This window comes from Anopheles gambiae, chromosome 3 (assembly GCF_943734735.2).
Source record: "Anopheles gambiae chromosome 3, idAnoGambNW_F1_1, whole genome shotgun sequence".
In the NCBI taxonomy this organism is placed as follows: domain Eukaryota; kingdom Metazoa; phylum Arthropoda; class Insecta; order Diptera; family Culicidae; genus Anopheles; species Anopheles gambiae.
Window position 1 is genome coordinate 4,453,060 of NC_064602.1, and position 26,111 is coordinate 4,479,170.

The 26,111-nt window shown below is 48.8% G+C and overlaps 1 protein-coding gene across 1 annotated transcript; it reads right to left on the reverse strand.

Annotated features, from left to right (window-relative positions):
• Positions 1 to 9,583: 9,583 nt before the first annotated feature.
• Positions 9,584 to 24,993, reverse strand: LOC1277925 (serine-rich adhesin for platelets). The gene is made up of 10 exons (XM_061659431.1): positions 22,667 to 24,993; positions 21,228 to 21,366; positions 20,397 to 20,638; positions 20,149 to 20,303; positions 19,830 to 20,000; positions 19,296 to 19,729; positions 19,068 to 19,207; positions 18,893 to 18,996; positions 15,443 to 18,816; positions 9,584 to 15,371 (listed from the first exon to the last, which is right to left on the reverse strand). Exons 1-10 carry the CDS (start codon positions 22,817 to 22,819, stop codon positions 13,993 to 13,995), a joined length of 6,291 nt encoding a protein of 2,096 aa, XP_061515415.1. The 5' UTR covers positions 22,820 to 24,993; the 3' UTR covers positions 9,584 to 13,992.
• Between the last annotated feature and the right edge of the window lie 1,118 nt (positions 24,994 to 26,111).

The window sequence follows — 26,111 nt, forward strand, 5'->3', positions numbered from 1 at the left end:
GGGAACACATCTAATTAATGCCTTATTCAATTGAATGTCTGCATCACCATTTGCATAATCTCATCCCGTGGACACCATTTACGTCCTCGCGCACGCACTGTGTGGGCGCGAGTGGGCGAGAAGATGGAGAAGAAATGGGAAAAAAGAGTTCGCACCGTAGCTTCGTCTATTCCTGCCGACGGACGGACGGACGGTTACAGTATAGAAGGACGGCGCCAAAAGTGGCCCAAACCATCATTACACGTCGGGCAGTGGTCACGTTCGCAAGTGAACGAGAGAAGGAGAGTGTGAAGTAGCAAAAGCTGGATCGTCCCCGATCGTCGCCCGGAAGCATCGGAGCATCCGCCGGGCGGGACTGTAATGAGATTTCCAAGCTCTCGACCCCAAGCACAAAGAATGCTCGCCTCCATTCCCGCTGCTCAAAGGAAGACAGCAAATAGGAAATTAACTTCTTCACGATTCAACACTGGCCGCCTAGCCCTATAGAGGAGAGAGAGAGTAAAAAATACTACGCGATAAGTATTTGTTTGACGCCTTTGTCGGGTTGCGCATGGAACATAATTGATCTCCATCTACGTGCGATCGTGTGTGTGCGTGTGTGTGTGTGTAGAGCATGCCAACAATTCTTGCACGTCGTCGTGCATCTGTCGAGGCTGGTGGAACAGAAGTGGTCGGTGATTTTGTTACCTCGATGGCGGCTAGTTTGATGCACCATTCTTAGCACCACTTTACAGAATCATTACCACATGGTGGGGTTGATCGGTTTTTTAGCATAGAAAATAGAGATCAAGAAGGACTTGAATTGGAATATTCACTTTGAAATATTTTGAATAAAGTACGATATAACATTTAAACAAATAATTTGCCTTCTCTTGAAATAATAATACAATTTAACAGGATTTTAACCAATCCAACATCTGTTATAATACATTCTTCAACACTCAGATGCTCAATCACGTCCCTCGAAGCTCTTTTTTGTGTTGTCCTTGATTCTGAAGGAGCTTATTTTCACACCATAACATGACACCACAGGTTCGTCGTCTACCTTCACTGACACGTTAATTATTAATTATATCATTAGCCAACGATAATTTGCTCCAGTGGACCACATATGGAGGATTGAGGTTTTTTGTTGCGAAATACATGAAAAACTGCAGTGATTGCATTCACAAGACGAAACAAAACAAAACTCCTGTAAAGAGTTCTGTTCATTTAGCACCAGAGCTGGAGCAGGACAGTGATCTCGAATTCCTCCCTCACTGACGACATGTGTTCATTAGCGTAATGTTTGAAGAATTGTCTCATCTAGCAGACAACGTACTGTCAGTTTAATGTCACACAAAACTCCCGAGCTAGAGCTCGGCTTCCCATCGTACCACTGTAAACGGTTCGATTGAGCCCAGCAATCACGGAACTATCATTAATGTCACTCATCCTCCCGAGCGGCGGTGGGTTCGTTCTGGCGTTCTCTCTCTTTCTCTCTTTTTGCCTCCCCAAACTTGACCGCAACAGTCAATCTCCGGTACGGTAACATGTTTATGATTGATTTATGCTTCGGCTTTTTGATAGAGCAAACGATCCTCCCCACCCACCCGAATGACGGAACGGACCATTTGTGGTTTTGGTAATGCCGTGATAGATCACTGTTGTGCACCGAGCAGCGGAAAGCGGACAACGATTGGGCATGGATTAACAATTATGACAGCATCACACACACACACACACACACACACACACACACACAAAACCGAACACGAGCGACATTTGGGACATCTGGGGACCCGGAGGAGGAGGTCACGCTAACGATCGAACGTTCTACCTCAGATCAGGTGCCAAACGGTTTGAACGATGAGCAGTTGAGAGGATCACATGACTGGCGCCTTGTTTGAGGTTAGATCGGAAGGAAAAATAAAGGGAAGCCGACCTCAAAGCCTCAACCACGTGGCTTTGGACGTGCAATTGGACATTAAATCAATGCATTAGAGCTAAATAGTGTGTGGTGGAGAACGGGGACATTTCGAATCAAACTGTGTTTCAAACTGTCTCATGGAGTTGCACGATCAGCGATCGCATTGTACCAAAACGATCGAATTAATTAGAATAAAATCGCAACGACACCAGAAGTTAATTGCAAAACACAGAGCATCACACAGCTTCGCTCCACGGTCACGCCAATGCGCAAAAGAAACCCCTTTAATTACCACATTCCGACAATTTACACCTTTTCATGCACATCCCAGCCACGGCACGGCATGCAAATGTGATAATGATGGTGGACGGGTGCGCAACACCAAACAATAAAGCAAAATCTGTTGCCCGGCCCGGCAACCGATCACGAGCCACGGAGCCACTATATTAACGAAGCAAACGCCTTCACCTTCGCCCTCTTGTGCCTCATTACAGCTCGATCACACGTGTGTTCCAATCGAGTTCCATCTGTTCCTGCACAAATGCTCCCATTTTTACTCTCCAACGGCTCCCTTGCAGCAGCAGCAGCTTGCTGCATCCGAATAATGAGCCTTACATTAATAAGCTTCCCGTTTCCTGGCCACGTCGACACAACACGGGGCGGCTACAAACTGTCGTTAGTGCCGCGTCGTATCGTCCTTTCCTCGCGCGCCTTGTCCTGCCCAATGGGGATGCCGAAACATGCCGACACGATTCGGGCGCGAAAAACATTGAGACCGTGTCGCGATACACCGGACGGGCGGTACACCGGACGGCCGGTACACGACTCGCTCCGGCCATCTTTGTTGCTACTCGGGGGTACAATTCCGGGAGTCGATGTTATCATTAGCATTTAAGGCAATCAACGCCACATAATTGGACGACAATTTGGTGAAGGGGATAGGAGGAGAAGGTGACAAGCTGGGAGCGTTAAAGTGGAATGTTCTACGCACATTTACATTAAGGATGAACCTTCCTTACATTATGGTCTCACGATGTTGTACGCACTAGTGTTACAGTTTAAAATGGAACGATCGTTATTTTAAATGGTTCCATATGTTGGATGCAACTGCTGTTGGATGTAACTTTGAGATAGTAAGTAGAATAATACTTAAAGCTAACAAGTAATATTCAAAGTAGTCCTTCGCTGAGAAATATCCTTTTTAGTAGTCTTTTGTGTCGTAAAATAAAGACTTTAAGTAACACTTACAATCTATTCAAAATTTATAATACCATCATAGATACAATCATTCGATCAATTCCAACAGCTAACAATTTCCCTACACCATTTTCACCTCACTGTAGCCTATTCCAGCAATTATGGTCGAAACAAAATAAGATGCCCCATTGTACCATAATTATACTTTCTCCGCAATTGTCTAGACATGCTTTACTGCTTCACTAATAGTACATCCCCACTGTAAACTACTATTGCCGCGCCTCCAGCTCCAGCTGGCTCCTTTCTGGAATCAGTATCAATGAAGCAATTTTTCCCATATTCCACCCAATTCACCGTATAAAGCTATTACTTGTCCACCTCACGCATACCAATAATTACGGCCAATCAAGGGAGTGATGGTGGTACCGTGCCCTCTTGCCCAACAGTCCCTTCCGCGCGCATCGATACATTTTCTCCAATAGACCATTTAAATGTTATGTTTTCCCAACCTCCAACCTCCAACCAAGACCCTTTTCGCTGTCTTGTGTGAGTGTCTTCGGGGGCGCGTGTGTGTGTGTGTGAGCGAGGGGTTTTGTGCCATCCATTTCGGCCATTTGTGGTCGATATATTAAATAAATAGTTGCAAGACGCCGTACTGCGATATATTAAATAATAAAAGGTTCCTATTCGCAGGGATGGGACCCTTCCCACATGAAGTAAGAACATGGCCACACGGAACAATAAATAGCATTGCAAAGGGGTCAAGTCATGTCCCAAGCGCCCTACCCTCCTCTCCAAAAAAGGAGTACACACATACACCACATCCACTTGAAAATGCGTGTTTTCAAGCTGGAAGGGGGTGGAGTTGGTCGCCGCCATCACGGTCCGGACCGGACCGTACGTACGTATTGAGGGTAATTCCGGGAGACGACACCTTCTCGCTGTCCGCATGTGTCGGTGGGTGTACTACTACGGGGATTGTTGTCGGAACGCACTGCGAACGATAATGAGGTGTGCCATGACGTTGCCATGTGTGAGGTTTGGGCAGAGGGAGTTGTCCTCCTCCACTCTGCAGTAGTATCATCATTATTATTATCCACGGAGGCCATGAAATGAGCGGTTTGACAGGTATGTGTTTTTAAAGTGGGAAAACCTTCCCCTTTCCCCTCCTTCACACGAATGACACGAAACACTTTAAAGGGGAAAGTTACAAACGGCTTTTTTTTGGGGGAAAGTGCATAAATGGAGTTTATAACACGATGTATTTTGTAAAACATGCACTAAAACGATTGTATAATCGTGAGAAAGCGATTAAAAGTCTCAAAAATGGAAATATAAGATGTTTTCAAACAGAGATGTAGACTTCAAATTTGCAACAAGAACATGTTTGTGAAAAGAAAGTCGATAATATGCTCTTTCTTTTAATCCCAAAAAAATATTTCTTTCAATTCGTTTCAATTATCAATTTGCGATCCCGATTTACCTTTTTCTGTATTAATTTGTGCAGTATTTCTTTAATCAAAAATTAATCAAATTGAATCATAACAGCTCCCTGCCCAGCATAGCAGCAGATAAAAGTTGTCCTTTCTCGACAAAAAATGCGATGCTCTGGAATTAGTTTTCATTTTTGGAACCAAAATAAAAGCGTACCTAAATTACCTCAACCAATTTACCTTTTCGCTTGCGTGTTGTTGTATTTTTTTTTTTTTGCCTAAATATTTTTCGTTCGCCCTTTCGCATTTAAAACCCGTAAATTTACGCTCTGTCGCCATCTTGAGAATTTTATATCGTTTCTCACTGTGTTGTTTTTTTTTACACTTTCCATACCTTTTTGAAGGCGCGCGTCCTTTCGGAATTCTTTCAGTAGATGTTGCGAACGCTTTTTTTTCTCTCTCATGGCACCTTTTTTGCCTTTTGTTTTGCCACACCACCCACCGTCTTGTCCGGTGTACATACTTTTAATTATTGCACCGTGTCACGAGCATTCCTCGCATAATTTTCCGGACACTTCCAGAGCCATCTTCCATTTTTGGAATCCAAGATTATCCTCATCGTTGCTTTTGTCGTCCGAAGTCCAAACCAAAAAAAGAAAAAAACGACCATCTATGCTAAGACTTGGGCAGTCCCAGGTACGACGAGGACGACACATCCTCAATTCGATGTTCGTGTCCGTGGATAGGCTCAGTTCCTTATACATTGTTTTGTTTTGTTTTGTGCTTTTTTCCCTTTGTTTTGGTCATTCATTTAGACGGCAACACCATCCACTCCGCACCACTGACTAATCAAATAAAATTTAATTAATTGCACAACTTTACGAGGGGTTGGTTTGTTGGTGGGGCGGGCTAGGGGACCTTCACCTTCCGGGTGTAGAACGTAGAACGAAATGGCGTATCTTCTTGGAGGAACAAAAAAAAACATTTAAATGAAGCTGATGTTACTGCCGGGTGTCTGAAATATGAGTATTATATCAACGAGGAAGAGGGAAGAGTTTGATAGAATAGTAAAGTGAATAGCAAATCAATGAAATGGAAAAGAACTTTAAAAAGGAGATTAGAAAGTGATACAACTATTTAAGTAATTAAAATTTTCTTAAACACTCATTTCAACAAAATGAAATTGAATAAAAGAAAAATGTACAACACAAGCAATTAGTAACTCAAACTCCAAAGCTCGCCAGAAAACTCATTAAGCAAAAGAGAAATGGTAATAATCAAAAGAAAACACAAGACAAATTACACACAACAATCCTCCAATAGGAACAACGGGAAAACAAGATGACACTAAACAATCAATGTCACACACGACCGTATAAACCTTCTCCCAAAAAAAATACCCCAAAAGTAATCATTTAAGCATAAACAGAAACAGTACAAACGCGCATAGATCTGTGCGAAAAAAAGGGATGCAAGCGCCATTAGGACACATTTTTCACACCATCGTTCCAACGCTTCGTTCGGTTTCGAAACCTAAAAGTCACTTTCACGTGACAACCCTACATCCAACATCACCACACACCATCACTACTAACACCACTGTCGACCGGTTGCAATTGATCGCATTAGCTATGCTTTTCGTCACGAACCGCGCGCGCGAGCGGGGTTTCTTAGCAACAGTTTTTTTTTATGTTCTTTTTATACGTGTGTTTTTTTCTTCTAAATTTTCATCTACTGCAAAGTGTTCTCATCATCACCTTCGAATAAGGGGGAACGCTCTCTTTTTTTCCTCTTCGATTAATAGTTTTTAATTTAAAAATAACATCCCAAGACGCTCATCGTTCGTAAGTTGGAAATTGTGTTGTAATAAAGTTTTTTTTTGTTTACACACTGTGTATTTAGCCGTAGAATCCAGTCGTTTGGAACATTTTGCTACAAAATCGTCCTGTCACATGAACTGGCACAATCTTGGGCTTTCTCTCAAGCGGACAAAAACCTAAAGCGTGACAAATTTATCGTCGATTGGTAAGTAAAACAAAACATTCTTTCGTGCCAATCGAGTTGGTAGGCGCTTGTAAAGGGACTAAAACGTATTCAAAACGAATGAAATACTTTGTATTGATAATGTTCTGCAAAATGCATTTAAAATAAGCCAATTGAACTCTTTTGTCTATGTATTAAACATAATTGTAAAAGTAAACAATAAGCTTCATCAAATCCAAAGGCTACAAAGGCGTTCCCCCCTGCTCAAATTCCTCAACGGTCAACTTAGGGTAACAGAACTGCAAAAAGAAAGAAAAAAAACTTTTTATTGAAACCCGTGTTAAATGACGCAGAACGGTAGAATTAAATGATCAAATTCTTTATCAAACTTTGATTAACATTTGCAGCCCCGGCAGCCCCGGTGCAATATAGCAGTCATCCGGGTCGTCCACCGTCCACCGTCACCAGGTTGCAATTGGAAAAGATGGAAGATATAAAGCAAAAAAAAGGTGTGACACTACGGCCATCTGAAACTGGAGAAGGAGATCCGGAAGAGAAAAAAAATCGGCAATCCATTCCTCCGGTTGCTGAGATTGATTGCTTTGGTTCTATTGAAGCAACACAAACCGTTCCATCTTTGGGTGGGTTTCCGGATGATTGGCGGACGTAACTTTTGTCCCAACGACACCCCCAAAGCAGTCACCCAAAACGAAAAGTCGCTCGGTAAAGATGCGATTGATGAATACGATGACATTTTTTCTGGAAACAATTTGCCCGATCCCGGATTCGAATTTCTCGTCCTGATCTTCATCGCATTCATCGTTTCTTCAACTGTGAGTAAAGAATTTGATTTCCAACACATCATTTTCAACTTGTTTGGACGCGACGCGAGATCTACTCAGGGCATTGAACGTAACCCGAACGAAACGCCTCACTTTTGAATTTAAACGACGCTGAATTGTAACGGGTGAGCACTTTATTGTCATGATGTACAACAACCAACACAAACTGTCTCTCTTAACACACTATTTAAACCTCCCTCGAGCCATCCTGCACGCCGCCTTACTGCACACTGCAAGCCGCCTTCTTACGCTGCAGCTCAAACTTTTGCACCACCACCAGCGACCGCTCGTTAAAGTCCACCAGATTGAACCCGTCGCACTGGTCGTCGATGCCGACGCGCACCTCGCCCGCCGGTACGAGCGAGTTGCCCGTCCGCCGGTTCGTAACCTTGTACCACACGTCCTCGCCGCGCTTGATAACCTCCACCGTCCAGCGGTCGGGCGGGGTCGTCTCCACGTAGCAGAACGCGCCCTCGACATCCGTCAGAAACAGCCCGGTGTGCGTGTTCTTGATCGCGAAGCTCTTGCCCCGATCGTCCGTCTGCAGCTCGTGCTTGGCCGTCTTGCTGCAGGTTTCAATCCACCCGGCCGGCTTGCACTTCAGCTCGCCGATCCGCTCCGACTTTGGCTTCGGGGCCATAAACTGCGCGCCGGCAATGTTCACGTAGCCCCAGGTAATCGCGTACACGCCCTCCGGCAGCTTCAGCTTCAACTTGCGCATCTCGCCGGCGTGCTTCGCCCGGGCAAAGTCCGTGTAGCGCATCACCTTCCGGATGCGATAGGCCAGTACGGTCGCACCGACCCGCAGCCGGCCCGTGTCCATGTTCATGCGCCGGTACAGCACCTGGCAGGCGATTATCTGATGATCGATACAGGGCAGATGCTCCACAAAGTCGCACACGTGCGGCAGCCCCTCGGCACAGTCCGCGTACGCTTCGTCCACCAGCCGCTTCAGCAGCTCGCTCGATATCTGCTCGAACAGGGCCGCCAAACTATGCCGATCGTCGTCCGCCATCGGTTGCGCGATAGCAGACGTCACATCCTTTACCACGCACTCGAGCGAAAGCTTCAAATTGGCCACCCGCTGGACCGACTCCTCCAGGTCGAGGAACTCGGCCCCGCCCGCTAACGCCTCGTCCACCAGACCGTACACCAGCAGCAAGCAGCCCGTCCTCGGTATGCACGGCACCAGTGCGTTCAGGTAGCTCAACAGCTCCTCAACGCCGACCAGCAGCGTGTGCACCCGCTGCTCCGTGTGCTCCGTCCGGCACTGGTAGTAGCGGCGCAGAAAGCGCACTATCTCCAGCACGTGCCCGAGCTCCTCCTCGCACAGCTTGTGCACCACGACGGACAGGATACTGCGCGGCGTGTTCGCACCATTATTTACCAGCAGCAGCTCCTCGAACAGCACGATCGCCTGCTCCACGTCCAGCAGCACATTCCGGGCTAGCGTATCCACCATGGCTCGGCTGCTTCCACCCGCGGGCACAAACCACACACTAAACGTCGATAAGTCTCACCCGCGGTGACATTGCCGATAGTAACGGGGTTTGCCGAAACGCGCCGTACCGATTATGATGCTTACATGTCCGCAGGAGGGTGGTGCAAGATAAGATTAGAGAAACCCCCCGTCTCACCTGTCGATGAAAGTGTGGATAGAGGAACCGACACCACCAACACACACGCTAGACGGATGGATAAGATATCGGCCCACGGTTTGATTCATGCATTTGGCCGTGTTCTCATGACTTCACTGCTCTAGCTGACCTAAAAGCAAACAAGACATTAGTAACGAGAATGGGTTGGTTTAAAACATGCAATATTCTCACTTTTTACCTTCTTTTAGTGTTAACTTGAAATCAAACACTTGATTGATATTTTTTTTTCATTTCTTTTATCGTTTTTCGTTTATTTATTGGTTTCTCATCATAAGGATAATACTTGATTTGAGTGATCTGATGTAACGGATTGGCGCTGCCGCCATCTGGAGGTCCGTCATTCCGGCCTCCACTCCCGTCCGTGGACGGGGCGCTCTTACTATTGTTCTGCTGTTGTGTACTCCTTCCTTCTTTCTCTCTCTCTGCCCGTCTCTCATACATATTTCAGTTGTTAAGATTATTTGCTTGCTTCTTTTACATCATAACCATGCATTTATATATTACTTCCAATTTTGTTTAGCTCCTCTGGCTGGTTTGCTGACTTTTGTTTTTCACTTTCAGTTTTTTGTTTTGTTTTGCTTTACTTGAGGGGACCCGTGTTTCAATCTCACTCCGCTCTTGCGTGTTTACTTCAGCCGCTTCCATCCATTCTTCTTCTGTGTTCTCACAAGTTGTGTGAATTGTTTGTTTTACCATGTCTTTACCATAGTGTTTGCCACTGTGTTTTGTTGTTTCGTTGAATTTTGACTGACTTTTTTGTTTATTTTTCATTCACTTTCCTCTTTTATCAAACTTTTGTCGAATATATGCCATCATGTGTTATAAGCTTAGCGCTGGTTGCAACAAATCAACGGACCATCATTTTGGTTTTCTTTTCCTCTGCTTCTCTTTTATCCTTCATGTTGTTTCTTTTTTACTTCTTGTCGTGTGTTTTGGAAATGCTCATCTTCCTTTTTTCACCAAACCACAACATACACACACACTTTACCAATGTTCATTTACCATTGCTGCTTACGATTTGCTACCAGCTTGTATCTCTTTCTTTTAACTCTATTTTTGCTACTTTCTTATCTATCGGCTCACCACAACACTTTCTGTAGTGCCACAAAACACAGGTCCATGTGCTGCGCTGCTTCGAGTTCATGTAAAATGGACAAACACGTCCGGAATCCGGAATACTAAACGTTCGCTTGCTCTATCTTTCTTCCGCTTTGCTGGTAACTACTATTTGTAGCGGCAATGAAAGTAGTAGTAGCAGCAGCATGACAGACAGAACAAAATAGGGAACAGTTTGCATCATAAGTGAGAAGAAGAGCAATCAACACGTTGTTACCCTCAACGCGACAGCGCTCACACTGATGCAGTGGACAAAAAGCAATAGGCGATAGACAACCGTGTAACGGGGGTGGGAGGGAGGGAGCAGCAATGATTTCCGCGAAAGGGGTGCAAATGATTGGCATAAAGAAGGGCTCTCCGCCTCGTACAACGCCACCACCTGGGCCAAAGTTCGCAGAGCATTTTAACTATTCACTTTTTTAAACCGTATTGATTGATTTTTCCCTTACACAATAAGACCGAACAGACGACGTACACAACACACGTTTTACAGCAAAACAATTTAAAACAATTGTTTTCTTTTTTTGATCCTTTCTTTTCTTCGTTTTTGCAGCACACGTGTGCATCTACCACAGAGCTAGAGAACCCTCTCACCCGTGCCAGATGACGATAAAGCTTCTTGCCCTTGGTTATTCCCAGCAGCCTGGCCGGTCTGGCGTCTCGCGTCTCTTTTCGAAGGATTGTTATTGATATAAAACATCCCCCAAGCGTCCTTACGCGACTGGAACTGTCCAAAGGTGTAATAGTAGTAGTAGTAGTAGTAGCAGTAGTAGGTTGTGTGGTAGTAGTATCTAGGTAGTAGTAATAGTATTATTACGCGATAATAGTAGTACATCGCTTTTTTGGTAGTAAATCGTACCCCGGGGGGTATTTCTTTGTGAATGTAGAAGTAGAACCGGATGGATGTGTCTTTACGTTTTGCAATATTTAGTCATGACCACCACCCACCACACAACACACCACGCACCACGCGTCATCATTTCGCTATTGGCGTGTGAAATAATGAATGAAGAATGAGAACGTGCCTCCCGTTGCCCGCCTCTGTTGTTAAGAACCTTTTTTTTTATGTGTGTCTTACCAACAGGTTACCGGGTCAATGTTTTTGTAGCTGCCGTGACACGCGGTTTGCACGATATTGTGTTACCCACCCCCCGATGTGGATGTAGGTTGAAATTGGTAAATCCGTAACCGTTTTCCGTAAGCGTTTGTTTTTAAGTGTGGTGAGAGAGGGAGTCGGTTTGCTTCTCCCTCTTTGTTTTTTTTAACTATTCCTGTTTAATGCAGTCATGTAATTCTATATTCGTTACTAGTTCCATAAATTTACTACCATTATTAATTTACTTTACTATAACGAGATTTTTACCATTACCAGAGTAGTAGCGCACGATATTTTCTGTTTTTTTTTGTTTGTTTTTTTTTCGTAAAAGTAAGTCCCTACTTCTAACTAGTTGTTCTTTTTTTTCTTCTTTTGCTTTTTTACACAACTTTCAAGTACCGGAAACAAAAGAAAGACGACATTACAATCACAGACACAGTAACTAGAAGAAACATAAAACAAGGAACAAGGAGCGAACAGAGGCAGAGAAACAAACAAACAAACAAGAACACAGAACAGTGCCACAGGAAGTACACATACCACGGGGGATCGACAACAACACGAACTAAAACACACAAATACACACAAATATACACACACACACACAGACCAAACTACAGGAGCGAAGTGGGATTGAGAAACAGAAGCTGATTTTGCAGGCAATTTTGTTTTGGGAGAAAATGGGAAATTGACGGTTAGCAGCACAAGGGACTTGGTTCGCAGCCGTTCGCCTCCGAACAGACAACCCAACCACCCACCAAATGTCATCACTATGATGCGCACAGATCCCGTTTTTTTCTCCTCAAACACACTCGGCTTGCACCAAACATCCAACTAAAAAAGGAACTCCGAACGTTACTAAAATTCTCAACAGAAAAGATAATTAGAAGGACTCCTGCTTACGTCGCGCGAAAGCTTACTCCAATGCTACATATATATGCTCTTTCCAATATTCCTTTGGGTTGCATTGGGTTTTTTTTGCTGCTGCTGTTGTATTTTTCGTTATTTTTGCATTTGCTTCTCATTGCTTCCGTTTAGTGTATATTCTATTATAACCAATTATTCTTTTTTTTTCTGCTTTTCACTTGCACTTGGCTCTCCCTCATTGGAATTGCTTCTGCTTTTATTTTCCTTGTTTTGTTGATGAGTGTATGAGGTGTAGGTTTGTTTTCTTCGTTTTACTGGCGCGTTTATTGCATTCACCAATGAATGACACACAAACACACAGATTGCTACTAGAGCTCTTCCCTCTCCCCCCCCCCCTCCCTCCATCATTCCCCTGGCTTGTTTTAGATCGTTCCTCTGCCGCTGCCGGTGCTGCTGTTGCTGCTGCTACAACGGTCTAACCGAGCTAGAGTTATGCAGTTGTTTTAAAGCTATTAATATGTACAGATACTTAAAGATTACTTACAGGACCCTATTATTACAACACACCGGCTCGCTTCGTTTCAGTTCGCCGAACGTTTTATTCCGTTTCATCATACCACTATCCTCCATCATGACGATGAGCGGACAGAATGTGTGTGGGAGAGAGAGAGGGAGGACAGGGGTTCGATTGTTTCTATAGTGTGTTGTTTGCCATGCGTCTTTCTTTACATTGCTTTCCGCTTCCATCAGTGAATCTGATGCATCTGAACCACGCACACACACACAAACTCCTTCCGTAACTCCTCTTCGTGTCAAAGAAACATGCTGCCTTACGGGTAGGATTGCCAAAAGTGATGGTAAATCGCGTGCCGGTCGTTGCTCTCCATTACTACACGGAGGGATGAAGGGCGGGAGGGCAGCGTTTGCTCTTCAGAAGCAATATCCTTTTAGAAAATTAAAAGAATACACAACGGAAGGGAGGAAAATGGGTGCAAGAGAAACAGTAGGAACATTCCTTCACTACCATACCAAATTCGTGCCAGTTTTGCTGTTATTACACACACACAAACACACAGTTCTGTGCACATTGGAACAGTGTCTGTCAACAAATCACGAATATGCATCAATCGCATGCATTTCGAACGTGGTTGCATCGGTCAACCTGCAGCAAAGTTTCGGTGTGCTTTGGGATTGTTTGGGAAAGAAAAACAGTTTTGTTTAAAATTCACTAGCGTTTACAATTTCGAAAGTGTTGACTTAGAAAGAGATAGAGTGAGAGAGAGCGCGCGCGCGCTCGAGATCGGCAACTAAGAATTGATCAAACTATCTGCTCTTGAAATGTTCAGTTTAAAAGTAGCATCCCTACAACGATCATCAAGAGATCAGGAATCACAGAATAATTAAATCTCCTGTAGTTAATATGACGGGTATGGACAAAGACACACCTGTGCAAATACATGCCCCTTACTGTTCAGAAATTCTAAAACATGTTTTGGTATACGAGCTTCAAAACGACTTTTGGCCATCTTTTGATAAAAAACTGTAAAACGGTCAATCCTATCAGCACATTCCTCCCTAAGCACACAGGCTGACCGATTTCCACACTCCCACACACACACACACACACACACATGTTCACATTGTGTGTTTTATCATGGCCACACCACACGACACCACACCTCTCCCTCTTCCTTCTTAAGTGTCTTTCAGCTTTCTCTTGCCACTACGCAAGACTCGTTCGGTCTGCGTACAACTACGCGTCTGCCTTCTCTCACAAACATCCGCACACCGCTTCCTGCTTACTATTTTCCTACCCTGCCTAAACGTTAACACTAATTAGTAATAAGTTAAAATACAGTAACAGTTACCTACTGAGCTGGATCTTCGACTCTCACCTATTGGTAATGTTTATACTGGCTGTAGAGTTAGTGTTACCACCGCTAGCGTTGCCGCCGGCACCACCATTGCTGTTGGCATTACCAACCACCACCGTTGTGCTGCCGCCGCCAGCAGCGCCCGACGCTGCCGTGACGGCCGTAGTCGTTGCCGCTGAAGCGACAGAGTTACTGCTGCTGCTGCTGCTGCTGTTCGCCAACGTTCCACCGCCGCTGCTACTGTTGACGTTTGCCGTCGAGGTGGACAGTGTGGCCACTTGTACACAGTTGCTTGTGCTGCTGCTACTACTGCTGCCTGCGCCGCCACCCGTGCCACCGTCGGAGGAAGCATTCATGGTCGTGCTGGACGCGACCGACGTTGTGATGGAGTTCACCCGACTCGTGGCCAGCGTTCCGGCCGTGCTGCTGCTGCTGCTGTTGTTGTTCACCACATTGCCTCCGCCTCCGCCGGCTGCGACCGCTGCTGCTGCTGCCGATGCCGCCGCCTGGATGAACTTGATACTGTTCGGGTTGTTCACCACGACCATGTCGGCGAGGTTCGTTTGCTGCTGGTGGGACTGGGTCAGCGTCCGGATGCTTACCGGGACACGCTGAATCATCTGCCCTTTGCTCAGGATCGTCGTGCTGCCCCCGTGCCCGGCCTGGTTCAGCAGCAGCTGCTGGTGCGTCTGCTGCATCGCAATGTTCGCGAGCTTCTGCTGCTGCGCCGGTGGCAGCAGGTTGAGCAGCTTCTGGTTCGTAACAATCATCGGCGTGCGGCCCTTGATGTTGTACAGCGATACGCGGTTCTTGTCCGCCTGCTTAACGCCACCGATGCCCTGCCCCTGGCCCGATGGATCGAGCGTCACCAGCTGCCCGTCGCTGTTGACCGTACCGACTTGACCACCTGCTCCTCCGCCCTGCTGCTGGCCCTGGTGTACGGTGGTAAGCTGCAGCTTGCCGTGGTTCAACGGCACGCCACCGGTCTGCTGCAGCAAGTGCGACGAGTTCAGTATGATCTTGTTCGCCTGGCCCTGGCCCGAGCTTTGCGCGGACACGATCGTGATGGGCGAGTTGAGCGAGTTCTGGTGGATCACGTTGTACTGCTGCTGTTGCTGCTGCTGCTGCTGCTGCTGCTGCTGGGACGCCGATTGCGGATGGTGCACCGTCATGCCGCCGGCACTGCTGACGGCCGTGACAGCGAGCAGCTGCTGGCCATGGTTGGCCGTCTTCACGATCATCTTTGGCGCGGCGTTGTTACCCGTGGCGGTTGTAACCAGCGCGGCTTTGCGTAAAAAATCCAGCTGCTTCTGGTGCGCACTGTCGTTCGCTTTGGCGCCCAGCTTTTGACCCAGCAGCGCGTGGAACTTTGTATGATTGATGTTTTGCATCGTGACTAAAATGAGAAAGAAAAAAAACGTTATTGAACGAACAAGCTCAAAGATTCTTGCTGACGCGACAGCTTACCGGCAGATGTGGTTGCATTCTTGCTTCCATCGGACGGTCCATTGATCTGCTTCTTGCCGGTCGCGTGGGTCAGCACAAACGTTTCCCCGTGGTGCTGCTTGGTCGTGACAACCTGCTGCCCCCCGACGGTCATAATGTTCGCCCCGCCGCTGTTTGCCAGCTGCTGCATTTGCTGGTGCGAAATCATGATCGGCGTCGAGTTGTGCTGCACGATGTAGCTGTTCAGCGCGGTGGCAGTGTTCACACCGGACGTGACGCTGTTACTGCTGACCACGGCACTGTTCCCGATGATCGACGCTGACTGGGCGTTGGCGATCGATTGGCCCAGCGAAGAGACGGAGGCAGACGACACGACGATCGGTGCAGCGATCGATACGACCGTGTTGGTACCGCTCGTCGGCATTACAACACTCATCGGTTGCGTGCCGCCGCCGGCCGTTACCGACGACATGCCGCTACTGCTGGCCGGTGGCACCGTGACGACGATCGGCGTGGAGTTGGACAGTAGCGAGGCGGCGGATGAGGACGAGGCGGAGGACGATTGGACGGCGTTGGCCAGCGATGAGGAGGCGGAAGTTTGCACTAGGATCGAACCAGCGATCGAGGACGCCGCGCCCATGGCGTTTGTGTTTCCGCTAGTGCTCAGCAGGAAGGAGGTCGGCGTACCAGCGACCGACGCCGATGGGGTCGATTGTACCGAGCCCGCGCTATTGTTCGATGGAATGGACTGCATCACGAGCATTGTCGTGCCTGGGGCCATCGACGGCGCAGACGAGGTGTGCACGAGCTGATGCAAACCACCCTGCTGAAGGGCGACGGACACCACGGCCGGCACACTGCCACCGGTGGTGGAAAACATCGACGAATTGCCGCCGGTCGACGATGGCTGCGAGACCACGATGGTGGCCGGGATGAGTGTCGTCGAGCCGGTCGGCACTGCGCGTCCCGCTGGTGCCCCGTCCGGTGTCGAGCTGCGGGCCGCCATGGAGCTGATGTGATTGAACGGTTCCATCTTGATGGTGGTCCCGTCGGGAGCAACCAGCGTAGTGTTGTGAGGTAGAAACTGAACCGCGGTCGGCGTGCTGCCCAACACTGTCGCCTCGCTGCGTTCGCTCGACGCCACCAGCTCGTCCGGCGGCTCAATCTTGACCACGTGCTGCTCGCCCGGCCCCAGTGCCATCGGAGTGGACGTCTCCGCCAGCTCGTTTGCTGCCGCGGCCAGCGAGGCTTCCTCTTCCATTTTAATTTCCATCGCTTCGACGCCGACCGCCGTGTCCGCGTCCATCGCCTCGTCGACGTCCTGCAGGTCGCACTGGTCGCCCCCAGGGCCAAGCGCATCCAGCAGCTCGCCATCGCCCAGCACGATCGGCTGGCCGTCCGCATCCAGCAGCGGTTGGAAGATTTCCTCCTTGGGCAAACTCTTCACCGCAAAGTAGCTGCTGCCCACCAGATAGCTGCAGCGCTTCAGCAGCTTGCGCCGTTTGCTCTTGCTCGTGCGCCGATCCGCCGCACCGGCCGGACGCCCGTACCCTACCAGATCCGAGTGATAGCCAATCTTTGCCGTGCTGAAGGCGAGCAGGTTCGATTCGCTCGTGTCCGGATCCTCCGGCATCGGTTCGTCCTCCTCCTTCGGGCCCGTGTCGAGGCTGTTCAGCATACCGTCGTCCAGGATGCCGTTCCAGAAGTTGCTCGTCTGGTGCAGCTGCTTCGGATCATCGATCGCGCACTCCTGCAGAATGTTGTCCAGCATCTTCTCGTTGTCCTCGCTCGATTCGTTCAAGCTCAGGTTCAGCTCGGACGGCACGCTGAGATTGTTCTCCCCACTGGACGAACCCGACGTCTCCAGCTTAACCTCGATGGAGGACGTGGATGCGCCGGCAGTCGTTGCTGCTTTCGCTCCCGAACCGTCGCCTTCACCGTCGAGCGACAACGGATGCGGTTCGATAAGATTGTCCAGCGCGTACGGTGTCGTACGGAACAGCGAGGATCCCAACGATCCCTTGGTGGTGCTGCTGCTGCTGCTGCTGGCGGTGGTGGAGAATATCGTCGCAGGTAGCTGTTCGTCGAGCGCCTGCAGTTCGAGCGTGATGCGGTTGCGATCGGTCAAACCGAGACACTGCTCCATCAGGTCGTCCTCACCGTCCAGCGTAAGCAGATCGTCCTGGCTGGGTTCCGGCGTTTTCGGGCGAAAGTGCAACCAGTTCGATTGAATGTCGTTCAGCAAATCCTTGTACACCGCGTCGATATCTTCGCGCGTGGCGTCGTGCAAGCGCGAAGGAGATCCACCCGGTCCCTGCTGCCTGCTCGCGGACGAACCGACCGTCTGCTGCTGTTGCTCCTGCGACTGTCCACCGACGGTGGCGGTGGTCGGACTGGTGGTCGTGGTGGTGACCCTTTCGACGTTCGACGTGGAACTAATACTATTGCTGCTTACGGCTACGGTTGTAACGTTAAAACGATTCCGGGCGTTATTGCGACTATTTACACTGTCTATCAACTGCTCAAAGTCCTCTGCCATCGGGACTCCTCCCCCGGAGGCAACACCCGTCTTTTGGTGATCCTCCATCACCTCCGGCTCCTCCTGCTTCACTACAACCGAACCGCCCCAGCCACCCACCGTCGACACCAGCGGTTCCGTGTCGTTTTCACTTTTTATCACAATTGAATCTGAGTTTGGAACGCCACTCAATGTTCGTTCATCGCACACGCCACTCTGCTGCTGCTGCTGCTCCCTTGCCACTACACTTTCAACCTGCTCGTCCTTCTCCTCACTGTCGAACCGAAGGCGTCGCTTTGTGCTCGCGAACGCGGCGCCCTCGGCCGACTCCTGCGACTCGGCCTTGTTCATCAGACCGATGCTGGCCAGGAACTGAATCTCGCCGCCATCGGATTCGTAATCGCGCAGTGCGGGATGCTCCTGCTTTAGGATCAGCTTCCGGCGCGACACGATCGTGCCCGGTGTGCCGTTCGTGGCCGCACCGGGCTCATCGGTTCCGTTCACCAGCGGCTGGTGGTGCTGGTGGTGGTTGACGGCGGCCGCGGTGGTGGTGCCGGGCAGTAGACGGGGAGGTTTCAACGACACCACTACACCCGCGCTGCTGCTCGTGTTGCTGCAGTTGCTGCTCACGCTGACCGTACGCTCCATTTGTCGCCTTCCGATCGGCACCACAATCGGTTCGTTGTTAGCGTCCTCCTTCTGCTGCTCGTCGCGGGATTTGGCTGGCTCGTTCGCGGTTAGCGATGCGATCGTTTCACTCTCGACAATCGTGTAGTCCAGCCGGGACCACAGGTCGTCGAAATCGGTCGCTATTCGGTCTATTATGACACGGCCACCGCGCCCCAAGCGTCTGCGGGCGAAACCGATACAGCGGGGTCTACAAAGAAGCACAAACGGAAGTATTAATGTAAAAGGGAAATGGCAATCGAAATGTTTCTCCTGTACCAACATACCTAGGATATCGTAAAGAAGTAAGCGTAAATCGAAATCTTGGATCCGCCGAACCGTTTTCTTCCCGAGACGTCCACGGCCAGTTACCGTAGCCATCCGCACGAGGCTGTACAACAAACATTTAGCATTAAACTTTGCACTTTGAGAACCGCGCGGTTTCCTGCCGTTTCTCCTTACCCTATGATACTGGCTGTGTTTGCTCCTTCGGAATGCATAAGCGTACTCTTCTTCTGGCGACGTTCCCTGCAGGTTCGCCAGCTCCTCGTCATCGGACGAAACAGCATGATCGCCGGTGCCGTGCAGATGGTGATGATGATCTAAAACGATTGAAAATCGTAACAAATTAAGACACGATTGAAAATCGCTCCAGCTCGTCAATGCAAATGCCACCAAAAGCTAACATACCCGTCCCATGTCCGCCCGACACAGTGCCATCAACACCGCGGCCACCGATGCCTCCCACCATCGAACCGTGATAGTGCAGCTGCTGCTGTGGATGCAGATGGTGATGGCTGGCCGAGTTGCCCAGCCCGCTCCCACTGCTCGAGCCCCCGGCAGCATCGCCACGACCTCCCGGCACACCACCGCTGCCGCTCCCGGCACCGCCCGACGACAGCCCACGGTCTTTCTGCAGTTTTTGCTTCCGCTTTTTGTACTGTCGCTTCTCCTTTCGACTGCTGAGACTCTCATTATCACGCTTGTTCGTGCCGCTGCTGCCGCCCGCCCCACCGTACTGCGACGAGGAGGCATAAGAGCCGGCGCCCGTGCCCACCGCATTCACGCCCTGGCCGCCAGCCAACGGTGCGTACTGGTTGGAGTAGATCGGAGCGAAGGCAGGTCTGTGGGGAAAAAAAGGGAGAGAACACGGAGAAAGTCTGGTTAGGCACAATCGGTTCCGCATCGTTCGAATTGATTTCACCCAATTCCCCCTCCCCATACCTCGAAACACGCGTCGCGTTCGAAGTAAACTCGGACAGTAGATGACCATGGAAATCCTGCGCCTGGTAGCGCTTCTCGTAGATTTCGATGCTCAGGTGCAACTGTTCCCGCTTTAGCTTCTCCCGTCGCTTGATCATGTCCAGCAGCGTCACCGCGCGCGAGAGATCCCGCCTAAAATGCAACAAACAGGTGGACCGAGACGGTCCCGTATGAATGCCGTCCGGCAAGAGTGGTGAGTGTGGGTGTGTGCTTTGTGTGTCAAAACCGTGTGTACTCTCGCCGTGCGTGGCACGAAGAAGAGCCGTCGCATGATCAGTACCTCAACTTCAGCATCTTCTCGTACGACGACTCATCGTTCTTGCGGTTCTTTCGCGTTTGCATCTTTTCGGTGCGCCGCCGGAACGCAAGGTACGGGTTGTTCGGTGTCATGTTGCCCCGGTTCTCCGTCTTCACGTACAGTATCAAAGGATGTTGCTGGAATGGCATTGGTAGAAGGCACACGTTTTAGAGACAATTTTACATTTATTTTGTTCGGGACACGTTCGTCCACAGCGATCGGCTGCTTACCATTTTTAACCGCTTGTTCAGCCAGTAATCGTACACAGCTATGCTCACTTCGTCGTCCTGCTTTAGGAGGGCTTTGGCTTCGTTTAGTGTGACCACCGTCTGGCCGGAGCTCTTTTCCAACCGATCCATCATGATTTCAAACTTGAGCGGATCGAGATCGAGCTTCTTCTCGTGTGACGTTACCCACACCTCGTCCGCACTGTCCATATCGTAATCCGGTATGTCCTGCTCGAGGTTGAGTGCTAAAACAGGGGAGGGGGGGAGAGAAACGATTAATAGCATTCGCATTTGTTGGAGGTTCATATTTAGAAACACCGAGCCAAGGAAGCACGAACATAAAATTGATGATCTCAGTTTTCAGTTGGTCACGCAGTGGCAACACACATTCTAAAACGATCTAGCACGAGACGCGTACGATCATTGCCCGTTAGCAACAACCCAGGGCAAATTCAACTCATTCTGTCACGCCACAACCAAGTGTAGCAGGAACAAGGGCCGGTAAGACGTAACTTTGACCAAGTATCAATAAAATCGTTAACCCATTTCCAGCATGGATCAAACAAATATGCCAAATATTCGCCTTTATGCCTGCGGCAGCTACCTTCCATCATTAAACGTTGCATTTCTGTGCTCCCTTCGCACGTATTTATTTACATTCCAGCAGCGAAACGCGTGTGTGAGCGACGGTATTTGCACGTTCCAGAAGTTGAATTATCGACCCAGTGGTACGTTCACGAGCAACAAATGGCCGGGTACACTTATTCGGGTTACATGCACTTGAGGCAATGGACGAAGGAGCAACATTTGGCTGAACGGGCATGAACTACTTACGCTGCATGTGGATCAGCTGCTTGGGCAGTTTGTAGTCGGGCGGGTAGTATTTGTCGTAGAACTCGGAATCGGTCGAGTCGTACACCTCGGGCGTAGGAATGATGAGTCCGGTGCATATTGCTCGCTGCAGATGGTGCTCCTGATGGTGTTGGTCGACGTTTCGATCAGCAATGGCACAGGAAGAAAGAAACAAACAAACGGATCGGTTAGCAAAGGGCAGCAGGAAATGGTTCAGATATTTGATACGAGGAAACGGGGGGGTTTATCAGTAGGAATGGTAAAGGCTTTCGTGTTTTATTGGGTTCCCTCCTTTCTTGTTACATAAAAACATTTCCTCTATCGATTGACGAGTCAAACTGATAACACTAAAGAGAGAAATGATCGTTCTTACAGCATAACCAAGCTCAATTTAGAAACGCTTTAGAAATAAACACAATTACAAGTGCGGCACACATCTGCAGATGAGCAATGTTTCCGGACTGACGGTGGAACGTAAACAAACCGGAACCGCGTGGTTAAACACAAACACGAGCATTGTGCCGCAATGGTTCCGGCCTTTAGCAAACGCTTCGCGGCACAGTTGCTCATACACAAAGCAAACACAAAGCAACGCACATACACACACATACAGCGCCACATTCGACGCGGCATTTAAATGAGTCATTTTGAAATCGTACAGATTCCGGCACAGTGACCTTTTACTGAGCGTGGAATGAGCATGAGACGACGTATGGTCATAAACACTTGCTCGGTGGTGATGCCAGTTTCAAAGTAACAAGTTTTGTTTTTTGCACATGTACAAAAGCAGGCAAAATGTGCGTGTGTTTTACATTCACCGCATACAACAACATAAAACACTCGCTCAACACTCGCACGTGTTCCTCGCTGCTTCCATTAAACGCGCGCTCGTGTGTCTCTTTCACACACCCACTGCAACAATACACCCAAAAAGGGGGGTGTGGGAATGACACGGTAATCAATGCGCTGTTTGTTATTGTTTTTGCCGCCAGCACTATTTCTTTTAAAAATGATTGTTTTGTGCTCTTCCTTCGCATGTAAGCGATCTCCATCTCCATCATCATGTTGTTTACTTAAGAGATCGGCTTTGACGGATGCATATGTTGTTGTGTTGTCATTTTTATGCCTTCGTGCGTGTGTTGGTGCATCGTGTTAGATCCACCAAATTCACACTCTTTCCGAAATGCGAATTCCATCGACAGACATCCATCAAAATCTCTATTTATTGCACACACACACACGCGGCAATCAACATGGAAAGCATGCAAAACGACGAACCCATAAAAAGCGGACCACGAAGAAGGAACCAATAAAACCGAAAAAAGCCCCCCAAAAACCCCCCTACCCTCATTGGCATCGTAAGAACCAGTTAGAGACACGATCCACACGATGACTCGGGGAGCGGGCAAAGATCCTCTTACCGATTCCTCCTCCTTCTCCATGCCGCTCGGCATCTGTGGCACCGCACGGTTGATGGCGGAGTATTCCGGCAGATCGGGTAGCTCCTCCGCCAGATAGATCGGCATCGGTTTCGACGGATCGAGGGCCCTTGCCCGGAACGAGAGCTTCGACATCTTGGCAGCGCGTTTCTATGGTGGCGGCAATAATGATGACGGTGGTAGTAAGGGGTGGTAGCGTAGACGATCGTTTGCCCTCCTCCCTTCGCCGTTTTGTTGTGCGGCTGTGCAAGGGTGGGTGAGAGTGTGTGGTGGTGGGGGGGGGGAGAGGATTGTTGTTGTTGCCTTTTTGCTCGCCTCCCGGTTGCTACACCATTCGATCCGTTTGTTCTTTTGCTAGTTTCGCTACCCCCACACTTAATGTTGCTGCCGCTGCTGCTGGTTCTGCCTGGCTCGACTCGAGATGAGTTGTTATTTTACGTGTGTTTTTGCTTTTCACTTTCCTAGTTGCTCATTTGGTGGGTTGGTGGTGGTGGTTGTTGTTGTTGTGGTGGTGGTGGTAGTGTTGTTGGTGGTGGCGGATCGCTCATCTCGCTCCTGTCGTGCTTCCACCCATTCGACCGAGCCGTGCCGTGGAGCTTTTTCTTCTACCATTCAACCCTTTCCGCTACACACGATTTCGTACCAATCTCTTCCTCTGCCTTTTTTCTACGAGCTTCCTGTATTCTAGGAATCTTCCTTCTTTCTTCTCTGTCGCCCTCTCTCTCTTGCTCTCTCTCGTTCGAGGGTAGTCACCCGGGGGTAGGGTTGATGAGGATGCTCCGTGCGCCTCTCTTTGCTTGTTCTTTTTCGCACGGCTTGAATGCCTGCTGAAAAAAAGCGGCGTCTTTCCTTTTAGCACAGCTACTACTACCACACCTCCCTCTCCTTCTTCTTCACGAACAAGCTCCACACGCTCTCTATTCGCTTTGCTGGGGCCTGCTTTGATTCTTTCTGGTTACTTTTTTTTTATTTCGTTGCTTTCGCGACTTCTACTCCCCGTGAATGTGCGCGCGCTCCCGTCTCTTCTTTCCCTCTCTTTCTCTCTCTTTCCCGTTGCGCCGTTCTTGGCCGTTGCTTTCGTCGACGTTTGTGCGCTGCTTCGCTCTTTCTCGCTTGCGCGCTCCGTCTGCTCCTTCGACAAACACACGCAGGCACAGCACCGCACCTCACCCAGAAGTAGGCCCTACCGTGCTGCCAGCCAAAGGGAGAGAATCCCTACCGAAAACAGGCGGGTACAGCAGGCAGGCGGGCGGGCGGGAAGGCAGCAGGGATGTAGGGCTGCCAGGGTGTGCGTGTGTGTTTGTGCGCCAGCGCGCGCGATTTTGTTGGGTGGAAGCGTGGATTTGCAACGCACCACCGTTCACTACGCGCTAGAACAATAGGCAAACAATATTTCCGGATGCCACTAGCAGACGCACACTCACACACACACTCAGGACAAATGCACGCTAGAATTTGCTGCCCCTTGCGCTTTAATGCTGCCGCCCAGCAAACAACCAGGCACGAGCGAAAGAAGAAAAAAAAAGCTAGGCAAGCGCGCGAACTCACAAAACACTCGCACCACACGGCGCACGCTTTCTCACTCGCACTTGCGGCACACAGCCCAGCGCCACTGACACTTTGAGCTGCCGTTGCTCTTTCGCTCCACCGTACCACAGCGCTCTCTCACTCACTCGCACTCCTTCACGGCGGGCGCGCGCTTCACGTTCTCTGGCTTCTCTCTTGCTTCCACTCACTCGCGTCTACCCGCAACGTGCTCTGCTCACACTGCTTCCACACTGCTTCCGCCCTCTCGCTCACGCACACACTCGCACTCCCGGGCAAAATAGCAGCGACGGACGGCGACGTCGAACCGCGTTTACCAAGCGACGACCGACGGCGAGCGGCAGGGCGCGGCAGCGGCGGCTGCGACGGCGGGCAGGGAGACGAGAAGGCGACGGCTCGGGCGACGACGGCGACGGGGCGCGTGTGTGTGCGCGAAGAAAACTCCCGTGCCAAGGGAGTGAAAAAACACGCGAAAATTTCCTACTTCCAAGGTCCGCCAAGCGGTCCAAACGGGACGTAAAACACGACCCGGAACGTGCTAGTGCATGCCGATCGTGTCACGATTCACGCACCACAGTCACAATGGGAGAAAAACGCATCCGTAACTTTACCACGTAATTTACCACGATACCACCAATTTTACAGAAAGCCACATAATGGCGGCTCAAAATGGCGGCTCAAACACAGACAGATTGGAAAGATGCGAAGTACCCGACACGGACCTAAACGCGCATCCGTTGGGCAAGGCCGAGGTGTATTTAAGAGATCTGGTGGCGGAATCCAGAGCATTTTGACAATTCGTCACTTGACGTAAGGTACCCAGGATTCAAACCTTTGTTTATATTTTTTAACTTGTTCATATAATTTATATACCACATTTTTTCGATAAAATATACTTTTAAATTATATTTTGGGCTTTGCAAGTTTTTATTTCACATTACAGAAATAGATTGAAGTATTTTACATGGTGTTATTTTGTGAACCTTTTGTATATTTTACTGTGTTTTTGACATGCTTGAGGATAAAAACTAAGAAATCATTTATTTTGCCTATGTTCACAACAATTACTCATTATCTACGGATCATATGGACAATTTATGTGAGATTGAAACTCTTACTCACATGTTTTTAATTTTCGTGAATAAACAAATCATCAACTCGTTTGTTAAAATATGCGAATTTTTCGATACAATCAATAAACACACAAAAATGCACCTAATTAACCTAGAAATCTATTCTGTTTGTTAAGCTTTACGTGCGGAAATCAATGATTAACGGTTTTAAAATAACGTACGATCCCTCATCAATAGCAACCCACAAAGGCCCTTTTCCACCATCTGGTATTTTTAATCCACCTTGGGCCAGGCTTGTTCGAACTTGCCCGAACGATGACGTTTCATCTTCGAACGCTGTTTCGAAGCATGGAAACATTTGAATTGATTTTTCTTTTTTTAAGATGGGAAGCAAACGTAATAAGGCATATAAATATTACCAAAAATTTCGGAATCGGGAGAAATTAAATTGTTGCATGAATAAGTTGTGAAAATTTCTTGTTTGCAGAACATTGGGACCTATCGCCAACGACGTTAACCACCAGTCGATAAATATATCGACCAATATAATAACAAACATGGCGGATTGGTATCGCAAAGCGGCAAATTTGTCGACCGATAAAACGGTGGAAGCAACTGTCATGACTGCCTTAGCAACAGTCGGTAAAAAGTCGAGCAGTCGTTAAAAAAGTCGGTAATTTGTATCGCGAACGAGAAAAATAGTCTATATCGATCGATATGATTACCAACTGCTTCGAAGCAGTTGATAAACGCGCAGAGCGCACATTCCTCGTGAATCAGATTCTGATTTAGAGTAATAATCTTGTATT